Here is a 19,758-nt window from a genome sequence, read left to right on the forward strand (position 1 = left end):
AATGATAAAACTAAAAAAAAATATATGATATACATTACCATGCAAACTTCCACCGAAAATTGGTTTGAACGAGATCTAGTAAGTAGTTTTCGTCATAAATGGTACGGAACCCTTCATGGGCGAGTCCGACTCGCACTTGGCCGCTTTTTATCCTTGTCCGAGCGCAGGGCCAATAAATTGCCTCGGATAAAAATGGATCGCTTTATGCCCTTGTTGTACAATCTACAAAATTACTTTACTCATGCAGGAGGCGGTTTCCACATTGCATAGACATGTATATCACCTAAAACCTTGTTTGCATATCCCAAAATACTAATAAAAGAATTTATTTTTAATGTAGGGTTAAAAAATAAAACAACAATATATGAAATATCCTCTATTTATTTTTATTTATCAACAAACTAGCCAATCACTGACTCAAAACATTCTCCAGTCAAAATAAATCACAATTCATCCTCAATAGGACCAGGCACCTAAATGACTGCCAGGCCACACGACCAAATGCAAACGTGGTGGGTAAATGGCGAAATGCAGTCTATGGGAGCATTCCATGAAATTGTCTACCGCTGCCCCGTTCAAACGCGATTTTCCTGAAAAAATTACAGGTGTAGGAGTTTCTTTTTCTGTGACAAATGGTAAGAATATATAGCCAGAAAAATAACCGGCTTTAAACGACGAAACTAAGTTGTAATACACGAAATAACATGCGTTTGTACGGGGCAAGCCGTGGAATGCTCCCTATGAGCAGTCTCATGGCTAAAAATATCAGTTTGGTAGATTACCTCATTCAATCAGTCTATGAACCTTTATGTTGGGGAGCCTCTTGCCCCTCCACAACACTCCATTTTTTTTTCAATATGCTAAGTAAGGACGCTTAGCACGACAAATTTCGTACATTGACCCGCCTGTTTCTCTTTTGTACGCATATTATATTGCTGTCCCGCCTGCGATGCCGGCGGTCAATGGCATTGCGCCAGTGAGACGTGCTTATCGTTAGTTCACAATTATAAAGTCTCTTCTTCCTCGCGTTGTCCCGGCATTTTGCCACAGCTCATGGGAGCCTGGGGTCCGCTTGACACCTAATCCCAAGATTTGTCGTAGGCACTAGTTTTTACGAAAGCGACTGCCATCTGACCTTCCAACCCAGAGGGTAAACTAGGCCTTGTTGGGATTAGTCCGGTTTCCTCACGATGTTTTCCTTCACCGAAAAGCGACTGGTAAATATCAAATGATATTTCGTACGTAAGTTCCGAAAAACTCATAGGTACGAGCCGGGGTTTGAACCCGCGACCTCCGGATTGCAAGTCGCACGCTCTCACCGCTAGGCCACCAGCGCTTTACAATTATAATCTACCAAAATAACATACTTTTCGGCAGTTACGGGCATGAAAGCTACGTTAATTTAATATGCTTTGGAATGATAATAATGCCACAAGGACATTCAAAATGCTTGAGATAACCCTTTTGAGACTGCTCTAACTGACGTTTTATAAGATTTTTTATTAATAATGGCATGTCTGTGAGATCGTGTCATTCACGAAGACGCGCGCCTTAACTCATATTGTCATGTTATTAACCTTTTGACCGCCACCGTCGGCTATGGCCGACATCTGAAATACTTGCCAAGGACGCCAACGACGGCTACAGCCGACAGTTTCGCCAATGCAATAGGGACTAACGCGCGACTCCGTAAAGTTCAATTTCGTTTAAATAATCGTGTTCGCCTGCGTCCGGGGCACGGCAAATTCCTTCGCTGTCTGGCGTTCAAGAGGTTAAAAGTTAGATTTGACAGATCTGCGCGTGATCGTGGATGACACGAACTATATGTATTTAGGAAACAAAATGTATGGGCTACACGATTAACACATTGAGTGCCGGGAACCCGCTCGGCGGGTTCTCTGTTCGTAGTCGCTTTCCTCTACAAAGCGGGAAAACGCTGGGATCGGTTACGAGCGTAGCGCTACGAAAACGTTGGCAGTGAATGTGTTAAGTATAAACCATACTATACTTCAAACGTAAATTTGCATAGATATTTGCAGTTTTCATGACTCTAATTATTAGTCTCGTCAAACAAGTAACAAAAAATTAATTGTCGTGTGACCTGAAAATAATCAGAAAGAATCAAAGCTTTCTCTCGCCTCTAAATAACTGGGTGTTGCAGGGGTCTGAGCAAACTAACTTATTGTTATATTACGTAAGAGAAACACGTAGGGAATCCTCTTGCCCCGAGCAAAAAAAACTATGTTTCTCCTACCCCAAATGATCTTAAATGGCATAACGCATTGGCGTATATCTAAGGACGGGCCTTACTGGCGCTAAGAGTGGTGCTAATTCAGTGGTGTCACTCGCGTATTCGAGCCAATCGTGTAGTCTAACACTAGTTGCGACCAATCGCGCGCGTGATGCGAACTCATCAGCCAATCGCGTTGCGGCGTTAGACTGCACGATTGGCTCGAATTCGTGTGCGTGACACCGTTGTACTGGCCCCATTCTTATTGCCTGTAAATCCCGTTCTTAGATATATGTCAAAACGAAACCAATGCTATGAGTAGTTGTTGATATAATATATCATTTTTAATAGGGTATCGGACAGGCTTTTAAAATGTATTTTTTTGGATATTTCATGTTTATTTTGGTAGTAAAAATCTGAGAGACGCTATCAATTTGTGTGGTTAACCTTTTGATCGCCACATTCAGCTGTAGTCGTCCATCGGAAAGCATTGCCAAGGACGCCAACGTCGCCGACAGCTTCGCTAATGCAATAGGGACTTACGCGGGACTCCGTAAAGTTCAATTTCGCTTAAACAATCGCGATCGACTGGCGTCCGGGGCAGGACATATTCCTTGGCCGGCTGGCGTTCAAAAGGTAAAACTTTATTTTTTGAGTAAAATTGTATTCCACGTATTTCTTAATTATTGTTTTAGTCCGATACCCTAATGAAAACGTTTGATCAATACAATTGTTCTCTTTTAACTACGACATATACTTCAGTATGTGACTGCCTATGATGATTGCAAAACCTAGTGTTATTAATTTTGGATCATTACCAAGTCCATAAATATACCTGATTTAATAAACCGTCATACAATTTCTTTTAAATAAATTGTAATACTCAAAATGTTGGTTAGTCATAAGTTGTTCCGTTTAAAAATAGGCGAGTGAAGTACCCCACAACACACCCAGTTTGGACTTTATAAAAATTTAAAACACCTATTCTAAACGTCTCTAGACGTTATAAAAAATATCAACGCGTGACACGGACGCGTGAAGTAACATAAAAACTACCCTCTTTTGTAATGGGTATTAGACAGCAAGATTTTAAACACCACCATTTATCTGAGCGGTTCTTTTTGTTTGCCACTTTTTATGTGACCTTTTTTGCCATTGTTCTGTTATTTCTAGTCAGGATCGCGAGCCCTTTTAATCCTTATAGAAAAAAAAGTGTCCAAAATTTTCCATACATTTTTCTTTTTTTTTTTTACTGAATATGCTTGTGCCGCACACTCGTGGTATGCCGACTTTAAGCAAACACTTTACTTTGGGTTTTCAACAACTTAAAGACTTGAACGGTGGTGCGAACGTCCAACACATTTTTCATGTTACCCCACGCGCCTCGTGTGAAATCGTAGAATTGATTACATACAACTTAGAACATATTATCTTTTATAAAATTAATATCCAAAGAAAGCAGTTGGTTTCTTAATTTGCATTTAACTAGATGGATATTAAAAAAAAAAATCTATATGTTTTTAAATGGGCATTTTTATTTGAAGTTGTAGCTCCAACTTACTTTTTTTTACTAGAATTTATTATACTATATTTTCACTAAGACTTCTTTCAATCCTAATATGAGAAAAAGGGTCCAAATCCAAAGTCATACATTATTATGTCTCCGTTTTGCTGAGGTCATAGAAGGTTGTATTGAAAACGTAACCAAACAGACAAAAAAAATCAAGACATTTATTTTCTAGCAAATTAGCATTTTTACTAGCCAATTAGCATTGTTACTAGCAAATTAGCAATTTTACTAGCATTAGCATTATTACTAGCGAATTACCATTTTTACGAGCATAAGCATTTTACCTAGAAAATTATAATTTTTACTAAGAAAATTTATTTTCTTAGTAAAATTAAAAGGCTCGTGTTTCTGAGTAGAAATAATATATATAAAAAAAAAACAATTATAATACAAAGGTTGGAGGTACAACTTTATATACCTTCACATTTTTAAAGGTTTTTTTTTCGATTTAAATCTATGTGATTTAGTTATTATGGCAACCCAATAAAATGCAAATTAAAAAACCCGCTACTCTTAAAATACAAGTCTGGCAACACCGCGCCGTCGCACGCATAAAAAAAGACACGATTTGTACTAAACGTGAAACATACGATTTCAAGCACTAACCTTCACATAAGCTGGATTACTTTTTTAACTTTGACAATTTCTCTGTCAATAATTATTTTTACGAAGTAAAAAAGCGGTGGCCGAGTCAAAAATATGACGGTACAGTCCAAAATTTCATTCCCTGAAAATCACCATACCCTAGTGATCGTATTTTATTACGATTATTATCAATACTTCAAAATATACTGCATTTTAATTGCCACTAAATTTATTAAACTTTAAATTTACTTGGGTGGATCAACTTGTTTTCGTGTTGTTATTTCGTTGTCCAAGGGACATGGGGGCACAGTTGGTTAAAAGAAATGTCTCAAGAAATGATATCAAGTTCGACTAACATACTTAGATGGCCCATTATGGAAATGGCTTATAACTAACACAAATATGTACGTTTGACTAACTTAAACACCATAAAATTACGATCTTACGAGTTTTACTTCCCCTGGACAACAAAACGACAATAAAAAGTTGATACGCCCACTTACAAAAAGCCATACAATATCTTACATTCACTACGCAACCAAATAGTAATTATATATTTTGTCTTTAGACGTTACAGTTAGGCTTTTATTAAATTACCGCTATCCATATTGCTTGTCATGTTTGTTGTGTGGATTGTACTTCTTGGTTAGCTGATAAAGTGTTACAGAAATCTCTAGTTTTTCTAGTCATAGACAAAAAAGCCACCAATTCAAGATTATAGGCGATATCAGCCAATGTCAGCCTTACTTGAAAGGACAACATGGAACTATGGAAGGTGGAGGTAACGAATTAAATTTCCATGTACCAAAAAATTACATCAAAAAACCTTAAATAGGTGGCGCTACAATACCTAGAATACTTGAAAAAATTATCAAATCATAGACAGCGCACTTCACTCCGTCAATAACGCCCAGGTTCTTAGCTACTCTAGCGCTACTCGAGAGATTTGGAACTATTATTTATAGCTGACAGCTGGACACTTATGCAACAGTTCTGCCTAAGCAGATTTTGTTCCATGCCTCTACCTTCCATAGTAAATACATAGGTCACTAGATAAGTTTTGCAATAGAAAAATATGAAACAAAGAGGTGGCCTATCACATATACTTATTAAAACTTTATTTCCATAGAGAATGATTGGCCAGAAATCATTTACTTTATTTTAAAATTTACTTACACTTGTTTCATGTCTATTACAAAACTTATCTAGTGACCTATGTATTACGTTTAGATTGGCATGTCCACACTTTGATTCAATCAAACTCGGTGCAGAGTTAGCTTGGTCGCCAGTTTAATTTTAAAGTTGAGTGCGTAAAAAGTGGCTGTATCTATCCATTTCTGAAGACTCATCTGCCAACCTTTAGGTGCTATGTATTTGTGTACTATTTAACAGTATGCAAATGTCTATAAAAAGCGATACAAAATTTGATTTCGCCACATCGCTTCGTACAGGAACTGTGTATGTGTATAGGTCATATAGGTTTGAATGCTATCTTTTTTTTCCCATACTTGAAACCCCAGCAAGCTCGGTTCTCCATACAAACGTAGTTACGCACTCATTTCAAAACGGCTAGCTAGATTGCTCTGAAACTTTGTACTTACAATACGATAAGGATATCCTGGAATAAGTTTATGTAGCCTCAGATACTATAGTTATAAAAATACAACGACTTTAAATGTTTCATACAGAACTTGTTTCTGCTCTATTTCCTTCGTTTTATAAGCTAGAGCCATATAAACGAACTACAGGCTCCAAGCTCCAAGAAAATAGGAGGTATATTATATAGCATTAAATAATATTAATTGTGAGATTGTTATTTATTTATATATGCTAGATCTAATAATAAAGTAGTTATATATTGCATGTTATAAAATAAGTTACTATTTATATTAGTCTTTTTATTGATTTAAAATAACAACATTATGTGAAATGCAAGAATAAAAAATAGTCGGTATAATTTGAATTAAAATAAATTAAAAATTATGTTTGGCTCAAGATAATGATGTACCCTAGATAAGTAATAGATAAGTAATGTTTAATTAGATAAATAATAATATGTGTAATCCCATTAGCTGTAAAGTGTTGACATGTAAAATACTTATATTTTATCAATAAATATTTGATTGATTGATTGACAGGCATAAATATACCTCATGTCATTGGATGTGCAATTTCATTACAATCCAACAAGTAGTTTTAAAATGAGAACTAAACTCCGTTTGTATGGACTTGCAGCGGACTTAATTGTACAGTCACTATCAAATATTTCGCAGCGGCCGAAGTGCTCATAAACATCTGAACACGCACTCTAACGCCTCGACAATAGAGGCGTGTTCAGATATTTGTGAGCGCCTTGGCCGCTCCGATATATCTGATGGCGACTGTACTCAACTTCACGGAACGGCAGGCAATTTTTTTAGCATCTCTTCAGTATGACGCATGTGTGTGTGTGTGTGTGTGTGTGTGTGTGTGTGTGTGTGTGTGTGCGACGGCGGAACGCAGTTTACTCGCGCAGTTTGAGCGCGTGGTCCTTGATGGCGCCACCGTCGCCCTCCGACACGTAGCGCTTGCGGCCTCTGTCGATAAAATAAAATTTGTATTATATATTTTGACGACCGGTCTGGCCTAGTGGGTAGTGACCCTGCCTATGAAGCCGATGGTCCTGGGTTTGAATCCCGGCAAGGGCATGTAGTTGTGTGATGAGCACAGATATTTGTTCCAGAGTCATGAATGTTTTCTATGTATTTAAGTATTTGTTTATTGTATATATCGCGGTCTGAGTACCCACAACACAAGCTTGCTTGAGCTTGCCGTGGGACTTAGTCAATTTGTGTAAGAAATGTCCCTATAATATTAATTATGTATGTATATACTTTATTGTACATAGAAATAAAAACACGAAAAACACAGTTACAGAGTAAATTAAATACAACAAAGGCGAACTTATCCCTGTATGGGATAATATTAATTATTTACTTATACATATCGGATTACACGATACGATTTCAATTTCCGACTCTTCCCTACAACTGCAAATACGATCTTCACCGAGCAACCTGTGTGCTACAAACTAAGGGCTAAAATAGAGTCAGGGCAGTAAGGGGATTATGACAAACGACAGGGCCAAATGAAAAAAAAAATACAGTTTTCATTAGGATAACAGATGTCGCCGTCATTAATACTTAAAGTTGGTAAATTCGTTGATGGTGTAGGTATCATACGTGCGATATTAAGGAAATAATTGCAACACAAATATTTGGACAAACAAGTCGAGCACATGCAAGAAACCCTACACCTGCAACATCCATTTGGACCCGGGTATGTCCTTAAACTACGTCCAAAAGAGAGTTATGGGCAATGTGAATGTCATCTCGACTTGTGTGGTAGGGCACAGCACAGCAGATGTCAATCCAGATCTAGAGCAGAGCCCAACTGGGGAAGTACCTTACAGAAAACCGCAGCCAAATAACACTAGACCCTACTCATAGTGTTGTGTTCCTGCCGGTGAGTAAGGTTGCCAGAGCTCAACGGGGGGGTGGGGTTAGGGTCGGCAACGCGCATGTAACTCCTCTGGAGTTGCAGGTGTACATAGGCTACGGAGACTGCTTAACATCAGGGAGGCCGTATGATTGTTTGCCACCGATGTAGTATAAAAAAAAAAATCTGTAACACACCTGCTCGGCATACGCTTGATGACCACGTCTCCCAGCTTGAACTTCTGCTGGCAGCGCTCGAGGAAGCGGTCCAGCATTATGTAGGCCAGCGGCACGTCCAGCACGATGTCCGACATGTCCTCCAGCACGCGGAGGAAGCCCTGTAAGGTCGCCATGTAAACTCCTATTCACAGAATTCACACATCTTTATTTATTTTTTACTTTAAAAAGGACACTAAACGCTTTGGCGGTTATCAGTGCTCCGCACTTCGGCGCGGTTTCCGTTGCTGCGGTTTTTAATTTACTGTAGAATTTTGATTTGTATGCAATAACCGCATGGTATAACCAAAGGGAATTTGAAATAGATTAGATTAGATTAGATTTATTTATTTCTTAAAGAAAAAGACACAGTATTTTACACAAAAGGATAAAACAAAGGCTTTCACTAAAAGATCGTCAACTTAACATTAAAACAAAAAATATAAAATTAATAAATAAGGAAATGTCACGACAAAAAAGAAAATGTCAATGTATACATATGTATACATAGATGTGGATTGTGAAAGAAAATTTTGTAGCCACATTAAATATACTGCAATCTTTCGACACATGATTAAAACTTTTAGAACGCCATTTGACATTGATCCTTATTCTTTCACTGATGTGTTAAATATTAAAAAGTGGCGCCATCTTACCGGGCATAACCCAAAGGTTGTGGCGCCATCGATTAAAACGATGCCGCCATATATTTGGCCTTTGATCTATTAGAATTTGATGTACAAAGGTCTATCCCATTCAGTAAGTTCCCCCACCGCTCATGCCTGTTCCAGTTATACTAGATTCATGTAGGTATGGAGTTATATATCATTCGGGTTCCTTGCCAACGTTCAAAGCATAGAATATCGAGGTTGGCCACTCACCCGGTCCATCTGGTCGGGAGTGACGATGACGCAGCGCCTCAGTTCAGCCAAGAACGTGCAGAGCTGTTCCTCCACCGAGGAGTTGACTGTTTCCAACGCGAGCAAGATAGTCTGAAACCAATGGAAACCTTTAGCATCTTCACAGGTTTTGAAGACAACGCTTTTGCATCCAGACGAAAAAAGAATACTTCATTACGTAAACGTGATTGTAATTTGTAATACGCTTTTTAATGTTAATGTATGCATTTATTGACATCCAGCTTGCGCAAGCAGTGCATGGCCTCCTCGGCACCGCAGGTCAGGTACTCCATCATCAGCTGACTCCTGGGTCAGTGGAACAGCTCACCTTGTGGACCAACTCGTGGCGGAAGTGCAGCACCTCCAGCTCGTGGCCTCGGCCAGGTCTACTCCATCATCAGCCGACTCCTGGGTCAGTGGAACAGCTCACCTCGTAGACCAGCTCGTGGTGGAAGTGCGGCACCTCCAGCTCGTGGCCTCGGCCAGGTCTACTCCATCATCAGCCGACTCCTGGATCAGTGGAACAGCTCACCTCGTAGACCAGCTCGTGGTGGAAGTGCGGCACCTCCAGCTCGTGGCCTCGGCCAGGTCTACTCCATCATCAGCCGACTCCTGGGTCAGTGGAACAGCTCACCTCGTAGACCAGCTCGTGGTGGAAGTGCGGCACCTCCAGCTCGTGGCCTCGGCCAGGTCCACTCCATCATCAGCCGACTCCTGGGTCAGTGGAACAGCTCACCTCGTAGACCAGCTCGTGGTGGAAGTGCGGCACCTCCAGCTCGTGGCCTCGGCCAGGTCCACTCCATCATCAGCCGACTCCTGGGTCAGTGGAACAGCTCACCTCGTAGACCAGCTCGTGGTGGAAGTGCGGCACCTCCAGCTCGTGGCCTCGGCCAGGTCCACTCCATCATCAGCCGACTCCTGGGTCAGTGGAACAGCTCACCTCGTAGACCAGCTCGTGGTGGAAGTGCGGCACCTCCAGCTCGTGGCCTCGGCCAGGTCCACTCCATCATCAGCCGACTCCTGGGTCAGTGGAACAGCTCACCTAGTAGACCAGCTCGTGGTGGAAGTGCGGCACCTCCAGCTCGTGGCCTCGGCCAGGTCCACTCCATCATCAGCCGACTCCTGGGTCAGTGGAACAGCTCACCTCGTAGACCAGCTCGTGGTGGAAGTGCGGCACCTCCAGCTCGTGGCCTCGGCCAGGTCCACTCCATCATCAGCCGACTCCTGGGTCAGTGGAACAGCTCACCTCGTAGACCAGCTCGTGGTGGAAGTGCGGCACCTCCAGCTCGTGGTCTCGGCCAGGTCCACTCCATCATCAGCCGACTCCTGGGTCAGTGGAACAGCTCACCTCGTAGACCAGCTCGTGGTGGAAGTGCGGCACCTCCAGCTCGTGGCCTCGGCCAGGTCCACTCCATCATCAGCCGACTCCTGGGTCAGTGGAACAGCTCACCTCGTAGACCAGCTCGTGGTGGAAGTGCGGCACCTCCAGCTCGTGGCCTCGGCCAGGTCCACTCCATCATCAGCCGACTCCTGGGTCAGTGGAACAGCTCACCTCGTAGACCAGCTCGTGGTGGAAGTGCGGCACCTCCAGCTCGTGGCCTCGGCCAGGTCCACTCCATCATCAGCCGACTCCTGGGTCAGTGGAACAGCTCACCTCGTAGACCAGCTCGTGGTGGAAGTGCGGCACCTCCAGCTCGTGGCCTCGGCCAGGTCCACTCCATCATCAGCCGACTCCTGGGTCAGTGGAACAGCTCACCTCGTAGACCAGCTCGTGGTGGAAGTGCGGCACCTCCAGCTCGTGGCCTCGGCCAGGTCCACTCCATCATCAGCCGACTCCTGGGTCAGTGGAACAGCTCACCTCGTAGACCAGCTCGTGGTGGAAGTGCGGCACCTCCAGCTCGTGGCCTCGGCCAGGTCCACTCCATCATCAGCCGACTCCTGGGTCAGTGGAACAGCTCACCTCGTAGACCAGCTCGTGGTGGAAGTGCGGCACCTCCAGCTCGTGGCCTCGGCCAGGTCCACTCCATCATCAGCCGACTCCTGGGTCAGTGGAACAGCTCACCTCGTAGACCAGCTCGTGGTGGAAGTGCGGCACCTCCAGCTCGCGCACGCAGCGCATGGCCTCGGCCAGGTCCCCACAGGTCAGGTACTCCTTGAGGAGGAGCTGGATCTGCCGGATCAGGGACTTCACTGGCCTGGAAAAACAATCTAGGTTTACCTTTAAAAAAACAATCAGACTCCCTTGCGAGAGTTGCGACCTCTTGACAGGCAAGACTTGGTCCAGCCTTGTTAAATTCCTCTAAGACTGTTCCAACTTACAGAACATGTAAGAGTTTGAACAACTCCTGAATCAAATATATTAACGCTAATGGTCGCCAATAGCGTCAAGCGCGCGTTACTGCCTTCTTAGTTAAAATGTAACCATAACCACTCTATAGCAGCTACATGTTACTATGATTTCCCATGATATATGGCGTTGACTTCAGGCGTTATTTGTCAATTATATGTTAACTACGTACGTACCTGATGCCACCACCGACGCCCCAAATGTTATCCAGTCGCACGAGACCCTGCTTCATCGAGAGCAGCGTTTCAGCTCGGTGGATGGCTTGCCTGCACCAAAAAAAGACGGATTATTGTAAGAAAAACTCACAGGACTTAAACAATTCCTTACACTTACAACCCCTGTGGTGTTGCAGGTGTCCATGGACGACGGTAATCGCTTACTATCAGCCGATTCGTCTGCACGTTTCAGGGCTTGGAATTGGTATTGAAGTACCTGTTAATAACGTTCCACAACCGTTATATTATTTCGTTAAAAAAACCGGTTTTTTGATGGAACACTTACTAAAAAAATACGTTCTCTCTTCTAACCGGTAAGAAGAAGCAACGGAATTTATGGTTCGCGGGGAACGATATAATACCGGTTATTTTAATCTCTCGGAGACTCTCGTTTAAACTCGTTGTCATACGTGAAAGAGACAGCAACACTTACTCGTTCTATCCTGCTTCGATATTTTCAAGGAACAAATGAAAATAGAAAGTGTCGGCTACAATGTGTTACCTGATGGCAGCATTAAGGGGGGCGTCTCGCTGCTGCGATACGAAGTGCTGCGACAGGCAGTCATCGGCGATGCAGCGCGCGATGAAGTTTGACAGCAAAACTGCCGCATAAGGCGTGTCAAGCACTAAGGTCAATATGGAGAAGATCATCTGCAAGTTCTTGAGCCACTTCAAACTCATGCGCTTGTACACATGCTCCATTTAAACAACGGTAGAGCAGGAGCGAAGCACTTAATTTCTGTCTGTGTCTGAGCGAAGTACGTAAACAAATAGATACGAGAGTTCTCGCCATATGACGGTGTTCCCAATTGCTCCACATTGACCATAAGTAGCTTCTCAAGGATCGATAGTATGTTTGTCAAACGCACCTAGCGGCAGAATTAAGCGGCGTGTCGCGCTGCTGCGACACGAACCGCGGCGGCAGGCAGTCGTCGGCGACGCAGCGCGCGATGAAGTTGGATAGCAGAACTGCCGCGTCGGGCGTGTCAAGGACCAAGTCCGGGAGTTTCTCAAGGAGGTGCTCGAACGCTGCAAGACAATAGTCAGTTAGCATTATCATTTGCTTCAAGGCAGTTTCTATGGTCTCGCAGACCAGGTGGATTCACATACCAACAACCTCTATGTAATACAAGAGAACTATATGTCTTTGGAAGTGGCCTCATACATTTTGGTGCCGTGACCAGGATTTTCAACGAAAATGGTGCTTCAGTTTTGTTTTACTACAATTCTAAACGCAGACTTACCTACGGCAATATCCCTGGCAGAGAACACCCTTCCATACAGATCCGACACCAGCACAGAAGCCATCTCGCAGTGGCTCGGCTTGTGCTCTAAGGCAGTCTCTATGATGGTCTCGCAGACCAGGTGGCTCCGCTTGGCGGTGACGAACTCGAGGAAGTCCTCGGCGGCCGCGTTGGTGTCGCCGTGCTCGAAGTACTCGAGGATCACAGGCTCGGACTTGCGCTGTGGAAGGAAAAGCTATTGTAATACACAATGTGGACATCAATACATTGCAATATACATATACATTATGTTTTATGGGCATATTTATAAGCATATCATAAAGTGGAAAATAAATAATGAAATTATTAAAATGTATGCCTTTGACTGTAACTTCGGCCGGAAGATATTTGTTCACATTTTTTTTGGAACCGGCTACGTCCTTAAACTACGTCCAAAAGAGAGGTATGGGCATTGTGAATGTCATCTCGCTTTGTGTGGTCGGGCACAGCACAGCGGACGTCATTCCAGATCTAGAGAAGAGCCCAATTGGGGAAGTACATCCACCTTACAGAAACCGCAGCCAAATAACACTAGACACTACTCATAGTGTTGTGTTCTTGCCGGTGAGTAAGGTTGCCAGAGCTCAACGAGGGGTGAGGGGGTTAGGGTCGGCAACGCGCATGTAGCTCCTCTGGAGTTACAAGCGTACATAGGCTACGGAGACTGCTTACCATCAGGCGGGCCGTATACCTATTTATGCGTGTGCTTATTTGCCACCGAAATAGTATACGAAAAAAAAAAACATGAAAAATAGGAAACATCGATGGAGTCCGTCTACGCTAACTTTGCACCGATTTGAGTAGATCAGTTCCATTATAAACGTCATATCTCCATAGAAATTTATCATAAGTAATTAATTTGATGACCGGTCTGGCCTAGTGGATAGTGAAGCCGATGGTCCCGGGTTGGATTCCCAGTAAGGGCATTTATTTGTGTGATGAACACAGATATTTGTTTTCTATGTATATAAGTATGTATTTATTTCATTTATCTATATACGTATGTATATCGTCGCCTAGTACCCATAGTACAACTTTGCTTAGTTTGGGGCTAGGTTGGTTTATGTAAGACTGTCCCTAATATATATATATCTCGAGGACATAGCCACCCCGGCTCGTACCAATGAGTTTTTCGGAACTTATGTACGAAATATCATTTGATATTTACCAGTCGCTTTTCAGTGAAGGAAAACATCGTGAGGAAACCGGGCTAATCCCAACAAGGCCTAGTTTACCCGTTGTGTTGGAAGGTCAGATGGCAGTCGCTTTCGTAAAAACTAGTGCCTATGCGAAATCTTGGGATTAGTTGTCAAGCGGACCCCAGGCTCCTATGAGCCGTGGCAAAATGCCGGGACAACGCGAGGAAGGAAAGAGATATCGAGGACATAGCCACACTTTGCAAATTCTATGCAGAGATACATTGGTCCGACTCTACCAACAAAGATTAAGTCTACATTCCGAATTTACTTTGTACGAAGGCATAAAATAAGTAAAGTAATATATCAGACGACTTTATATGGAACCAGAAAGCAATACCATCTTATTCTATCTAGTGACGTTCATTTGAAGATTTGAGCTTACATTTAGTCACAGTGTTTGTGTTCTATCAATTTAACTCATTTTCGCCCGAAGTGCTAGATTATAATAATAATAATAATAACATTTATTTCAGATCAAGTTGATCCATATAGGGTTGGTTACAGAGTATCTTAATAACTATGTTAGTGGCACAGTACAAAAACTAAAGCAAAAAATAAAATAAAGAAGATACTAAATAAAGAAGACAAGCAGGGCAGAGAACCTGCTCTACTTAACCCTGCCAATCGCCACTTCCACCCAGTAGCGAGTGAGAGGAGACAATTAACAGTACTAATTGGATCCAAATGGGGTAAGTCATAAACCGAGGAAAGGTTATTACTTATTAGTTATGCTGACATGGCGAGGTAGTTAATGAAACAGATCGTTTCATATGATCGTGCGAGTATATTAACAAAACGACAATACGATTTTTTCTACACGAATTTTTAAAATTCAAACAAATTAAAGAGAATTGCCTATTAAATCTTTGTTATGCTACCCAAAATGCATCAAAAAAGAGAATTTGAAATAGAGGTGGATTGTCAAAGAAAACTTGTAGCCACAGTAAATTTCCTGCCATCTTTCGACACATGATTAAAACTTTTAGCACGCCACTTGACTTTGTTCCTTATTCTTTCACTGATATGTGTTAAATTTGTTACATATAAAAAAGTGGCGCCATCAACTCGAGCATAGGCCAAAGGTATAGCGGCATCTTTTCGAGCGATGGCACCATACCTTTGGCCTATGCTCGAGTACATGGCGCTACTTTTTGATATTTAAAATTTTTTAGACATATCAGTCAAAGTTTGAATCATGTGTCGACAGATGGCAGTGAATTTACTGTGGCTACAAAGTTTACTTTGACAATCCACCTCTAATTCAAATCTTTGCCACAGGTACACGGTCAGACTCGCGTCCCAAAGTATGTACAGTCAGGTGCAAAAATATGTATCGAGAGAATCCTCTCATAAATATGGTACTACGCTCTTATTACACTGGAATAAGATGCTATATACATATTTTTGAGTAAGATGTGTACACCCATATTTTAACACTTGACTGTACCTACATTTATAACAGTTTTGAATGATTCACGGTTAGTTTCACTAGACTTAAATCGACCGGGATATAGACCGTGATTACAATACAAAAGGTAATCACGGTCCAAATCCCGGTTGATTTAAATCTATGGATATTTATGTACATTACACTTTTTTTCATCGAATAAAGCTTTACCTTATACATTTTCCTGCAGTCTACAAGCAAAGAACTATTTTCTGTATCTTTTTTTTTGTTTTGGCCCATTATATTCAGCGATAAGGAGGGGAATGATACATTTTCGGCTATTTGATTAAATATTTTCGAAACTACTACATCGGGGAAAATCGGGGATAAAACAGTTCTCATTTCATAATACTTATACTTAAGACGTGTCGCTGACGTCAAGCGTAAAGCGTCTCAAATCCAAAGATAACATATATCGACCGTCAGTGGCCCAGTTACGGGCACACGTGCATATTTTATACAAACAAGTCTACGACAGAATAGGCTGCACAGTAAACAAACGAATAGAAAAACATGTTTTTTTGTATTCTACAGCTCCAGCGGTGGCAGCATGGTTCCATTTTTATCGCCGGTCACTTTCGGACGTATATACTTGTTAGAACGTGACAGGCTTCGAGCAACACCGGCTTCCGACACGTCTCGGAAGGGAGGAGCCCAAGCGATATGTCACCGTACAAATCGTTCTGCCATTTTTTGCGGGGGGAAACGTGCACACAGTCGCACTTCGCACTCACTACATACAAAATCTAATCTGTAATGACGACACAAGTACATAGAAAATGACACACGTCAAAGACAAATCTTGCACACGTCGATCTCTTTTTGTGTGTGGACGAGTCACAACATGCACCGCCATAGGTACAGTTGTACCTATGCTTCGGCAGAGGGGAAATAGTACGAATGCCGTCTCCCTTCCCGGCGTTGCTCGAAGGTGACAGGCATGGTGGCAAACGATAGAAATGCGACCGTGCTACGGCCGCTGGATGTTTTATCGACCCTTCGATACCCTTGAAAACTGTCTGTTGAGGAGTTCCGGAACGTCGCGCTACAAAAAAAGAGTCAGAACTCCTACCTTTAAGAGCTATGAGGTGTTCTCCGTGTCCTACATGCAGAACTATTTTTTACTAAGAATAGTGGAAAAACCGGAAATCTTGCTTATTTAAATAAAAAAATAAAAAAATCTTTAAACCGCCATTATTGCGCGATGGTTAATGTTGGCCCATAAATATTATATATAGTAGCGGTAAAAACTATCTTCTAGCCTTTTTTTGTCAGGCATTCATTCGAAAGACTTTATATCACGTAAACAATGATTGCATCATCATAACGTCCACGTGGCAACAGGCAGCCGCGTTAGCACAATGCGGATTGGGGATTTCACACAGTTCACACACACCAATTAATTTACGTTATAAATATGTATTGAATTTGTTATTTATAAACACTCAAAACCGAATCTTACCAACAATTGGACCTAGATGGATCGACGTTATGATACATTATTTGCCGCTACTGTAGGTAACCTAAATACTCCCCTGGTAGAGTATGGCAAAACGTTCAAAAACATCTTGTATAGGCAATGTATGTTGTAAACTACACAAGAGAAAGAAAACCCTAACATATGTATATTTTATTTTCACTAGAGCTAAAGAAAATTGATGAAATTATGATATAAATGCATATTAATAATGAGAACATAAACAAGTGCCCAAGAATTTAATAATGGATAACATATAAAATGCCTGCATTCAACGCCAAGTAGAGTTAGACCAAGATAACTCTGCAGCGCAATAAAGATAGTTTATTTTCCAAGTAGGCATCATATTACAATGCGCTTATGAACGTCAAATAAAGCAACGCCGGTTCTAACCACACCTCTGACCCGAGAATGAACATGTACTCAGATGAGATCTGTCGCCGTATCGGTGCTATTTTAAAAGGTTTTTAAAGTTTTAGTGTTTTTAACTTTAAACATGTTGTATAACGAATCTTTGGTATACCTAAGACCGGTCAATAGCTTCGCTTCGCAACTAAGACCCTAGTTGCGAAAAGCCTAGGCATATTCCTAACGCCAGTAAAACGCGAGCGAGTTGATCGCCCGAACAAACCATGTCCCACTAAAGGAGGGTGGGCTATTTGACCAATGACCAATAAGGGCAAGCGTTGTGTCACCGGATCAGGGATCGGAAACCGGTATTTTTTGTATGGGAACAAAAACGGTATTTTTTCGTTCTTTGTTAATTATTTCATTCCTAATCGGGCAATCTAATAATACGAAGTCGTTATCTAAAAACACAACTGAGTCCTACATTTTGAGTATAAAATAAACCGAAATATATGGTTATTTCGATGTTTTTGCAAAAAACCGGTTCCGATCCCTGCACCGGATAGGTTATTCCAAGTTGTTGAACTTTTACTATGGCAGGTAGTCCCAAATCTTTGTGTGAAAAAAGTTATCGCCGCAAAAAGCCCAGGCATATTTAGAGAAATATTTCTTTCGGGCATTTTAGGGCTTCTAGTAGTATATTTGTAATTACAATTGCAGATTAACAGGCCTTTTATAGGGCCGCGGACTGGACGCACGCGAGCGGCAAATCAAGACCGTTCATAAATTTGTGACCGCAGCCAGCAAAACGTCCAACTGTGTCGCTTGCTATAAGGACGAGATTTGCTTTGCTTGTATCTTTATACGACTAACCTGACAAGACGTGATTATGGCAAGCGACAAAGTGGAACATTTTGCCGGCCGCGGAGCGCAATGTACTTTTTGCCTCAATTTGCCGGTCGCGTGCGGTCAGTCCGCGGCCAAAAACGCGACGCAGCTCAAGTTACGCTGGTTCCCCTGTGTGCCTCGCGCAACCTTCACGAATGCTAGCCCGTAGCGGGTTCAACGACCTCCGCTGTAGGGCAGGCGGCCGCGTAAACATAACTATTATTGGACGAGAAAAACACCAGCGAAAAACAGCGTTGACAACTCGAGGGCCAATGCAGTTCAAGCGCGCAGTGAATGAAGATGCACTTACATTAACAATGCTAGTTTAACTTGTCTTATATGGACCAGTAAATTACTCAAATGCTATGGTATATCGTCGGGGATAGTGCAATAGGCTCGGAACCGGTTCATAAAATACCGGTACAAAACCGGTTTATTTCGGTTTTCTTCCGAGCTTTTATAAGAACTTTATTGTAACCTAAAATACGACAAGAACTGTTCTCTTAAAAACCGGTTTAAAAATAACGGTTTTCCGAGCGAAACCGATATTAAAAGGCTGTGCACCAAGTAGATGATAACGGTTTGGAAATTTAACCGGTTTCCGAGCCTTGATACCAAGTAACAAATGTAGTGTAATGACTCCTCTACACGATGGGCCATCATACTGGCCCAATAAGACGGGCCAGCGTGTAGAGGATAGTGGTGTCGGATGGTTTATGACGATGGGGTGTCGGATTTTCGTCCGCACATCAAAGGTGGGCCAGCGATGGTGCGTACGCAACTACACGTGGCCCATTACATAGTGCGTGCTCTCAACCATCGCATGGCCATCTCGCTGGTCCAGGGCTGGGCCATCGTGTAGAGGAGTCCAATTACCTTGAACATTGTTAGAATTTCGAACTCTTTCAACTTAGTTAGTTGCGCGGTATATTGCACTATCCAAGACGTTATGGTTTATCTAAAGGGATTACAAATCACAATCCACCTTAGCTATATATAATAAAAATTATATTTGAGGAAATTCATTGAATCCGAACGAAAGGACCAATATAAGACGAGGGTAAAATGAATATTTCTTCGGCCATTTGGAACTCCCAGAGAAATCCGGGCGTCCGTCTGGACGTCCTAAGGTACCGCTGATGAGATGAAATGCAAAAAGACCTTAGCGAACTTGGGGCGCCGTCGACTGGACAGAAACGGTTTTGGACAGAGAAGCATGGCGGTCTTTGGTGTCGGAGGCCAAGATCCACTTCAGGTCGCTGCGCCACAGCAGTAAGTAAAATGGATATTTAATCTAGTTATACAGTCTGGTTAGCAGTCAGTATCTCAGACTGTGTGTCGCGTTTTATTATCTCGCTTCGGTTTGTTTTTGTTATTGTCATTTGGCTCGTTAACGCCACACATGCGAGATATAAGATATATTTAGACGCCAGAACTGACAACGCGCGTTGAAAAAATACATTCGTACAAATTCACGCTTTACGATGAATTTGAAAGTTAACTACTTAAAAGTTAAAAGATGTTTAGTTGGTATAGATGTAAGACGCCGATGGCAGACAAGCATACGGCCCGCCTGAT

General features: G+C 42.2%; 1 protein-coding gene across 1 annotated transcript in view; it reads right to left on the reverse strand.

Annotated features, from left to right (window-relative positions):
- Positions 1-363: 363 nt before the first annotated feature.
- The window catches only part of LOC133531338 (programmed cell death protein 4), a 31,418-nt gene continuing 12,023 nt past the window's right edge, over positions 364-19,758 (reverse strand). Inside the window, exons 3-9 of the mRNA XM_061869491.1 lie at positions 12,783-13,002; positions 12,408-12,567; positions 11,500-11,589; positions 11,039-11,171; positions 8,959-9,069; positions 8,060-8,199; positions 364-6,961 (exon numbers count right to left, since the gene is read on the reverse strand). Coding sequence (XP_061725475.1) covers positions 6,889-6,961; positions 8,060-8,199; positions 8,959-9,069; positions 11,039-11,171; positions 11,500-11,589; positions 12,408-12,567; positions 12,783-13,002 — 927 coding nt within the window. The 3' untranslated portion in view covers positions 364-6,888. The remainder of the gene's footprint in view (positions 6,962-8,059; positions 8,200-8,958; positions 9,070-11,038; positions 11,172-11,499; positions 11,590-12,407; positions 12,568-12,782; positions 13,003-19,758) is intronic.

The sequence above is a fragment of the Cydia pomonella genome, chromosome 25, assembly GCF_033807575.1.
Source record: "Cydia pomonella isolate Wapato2018A chromosome 25, ilCydPomo1, whole genome shotgun sequence".
NCBI lineage: Eukaryota > Metazoa > Arthropoda > Insecta > Lepidoptera > Tortricidae > Cydia > Cydia pomonella.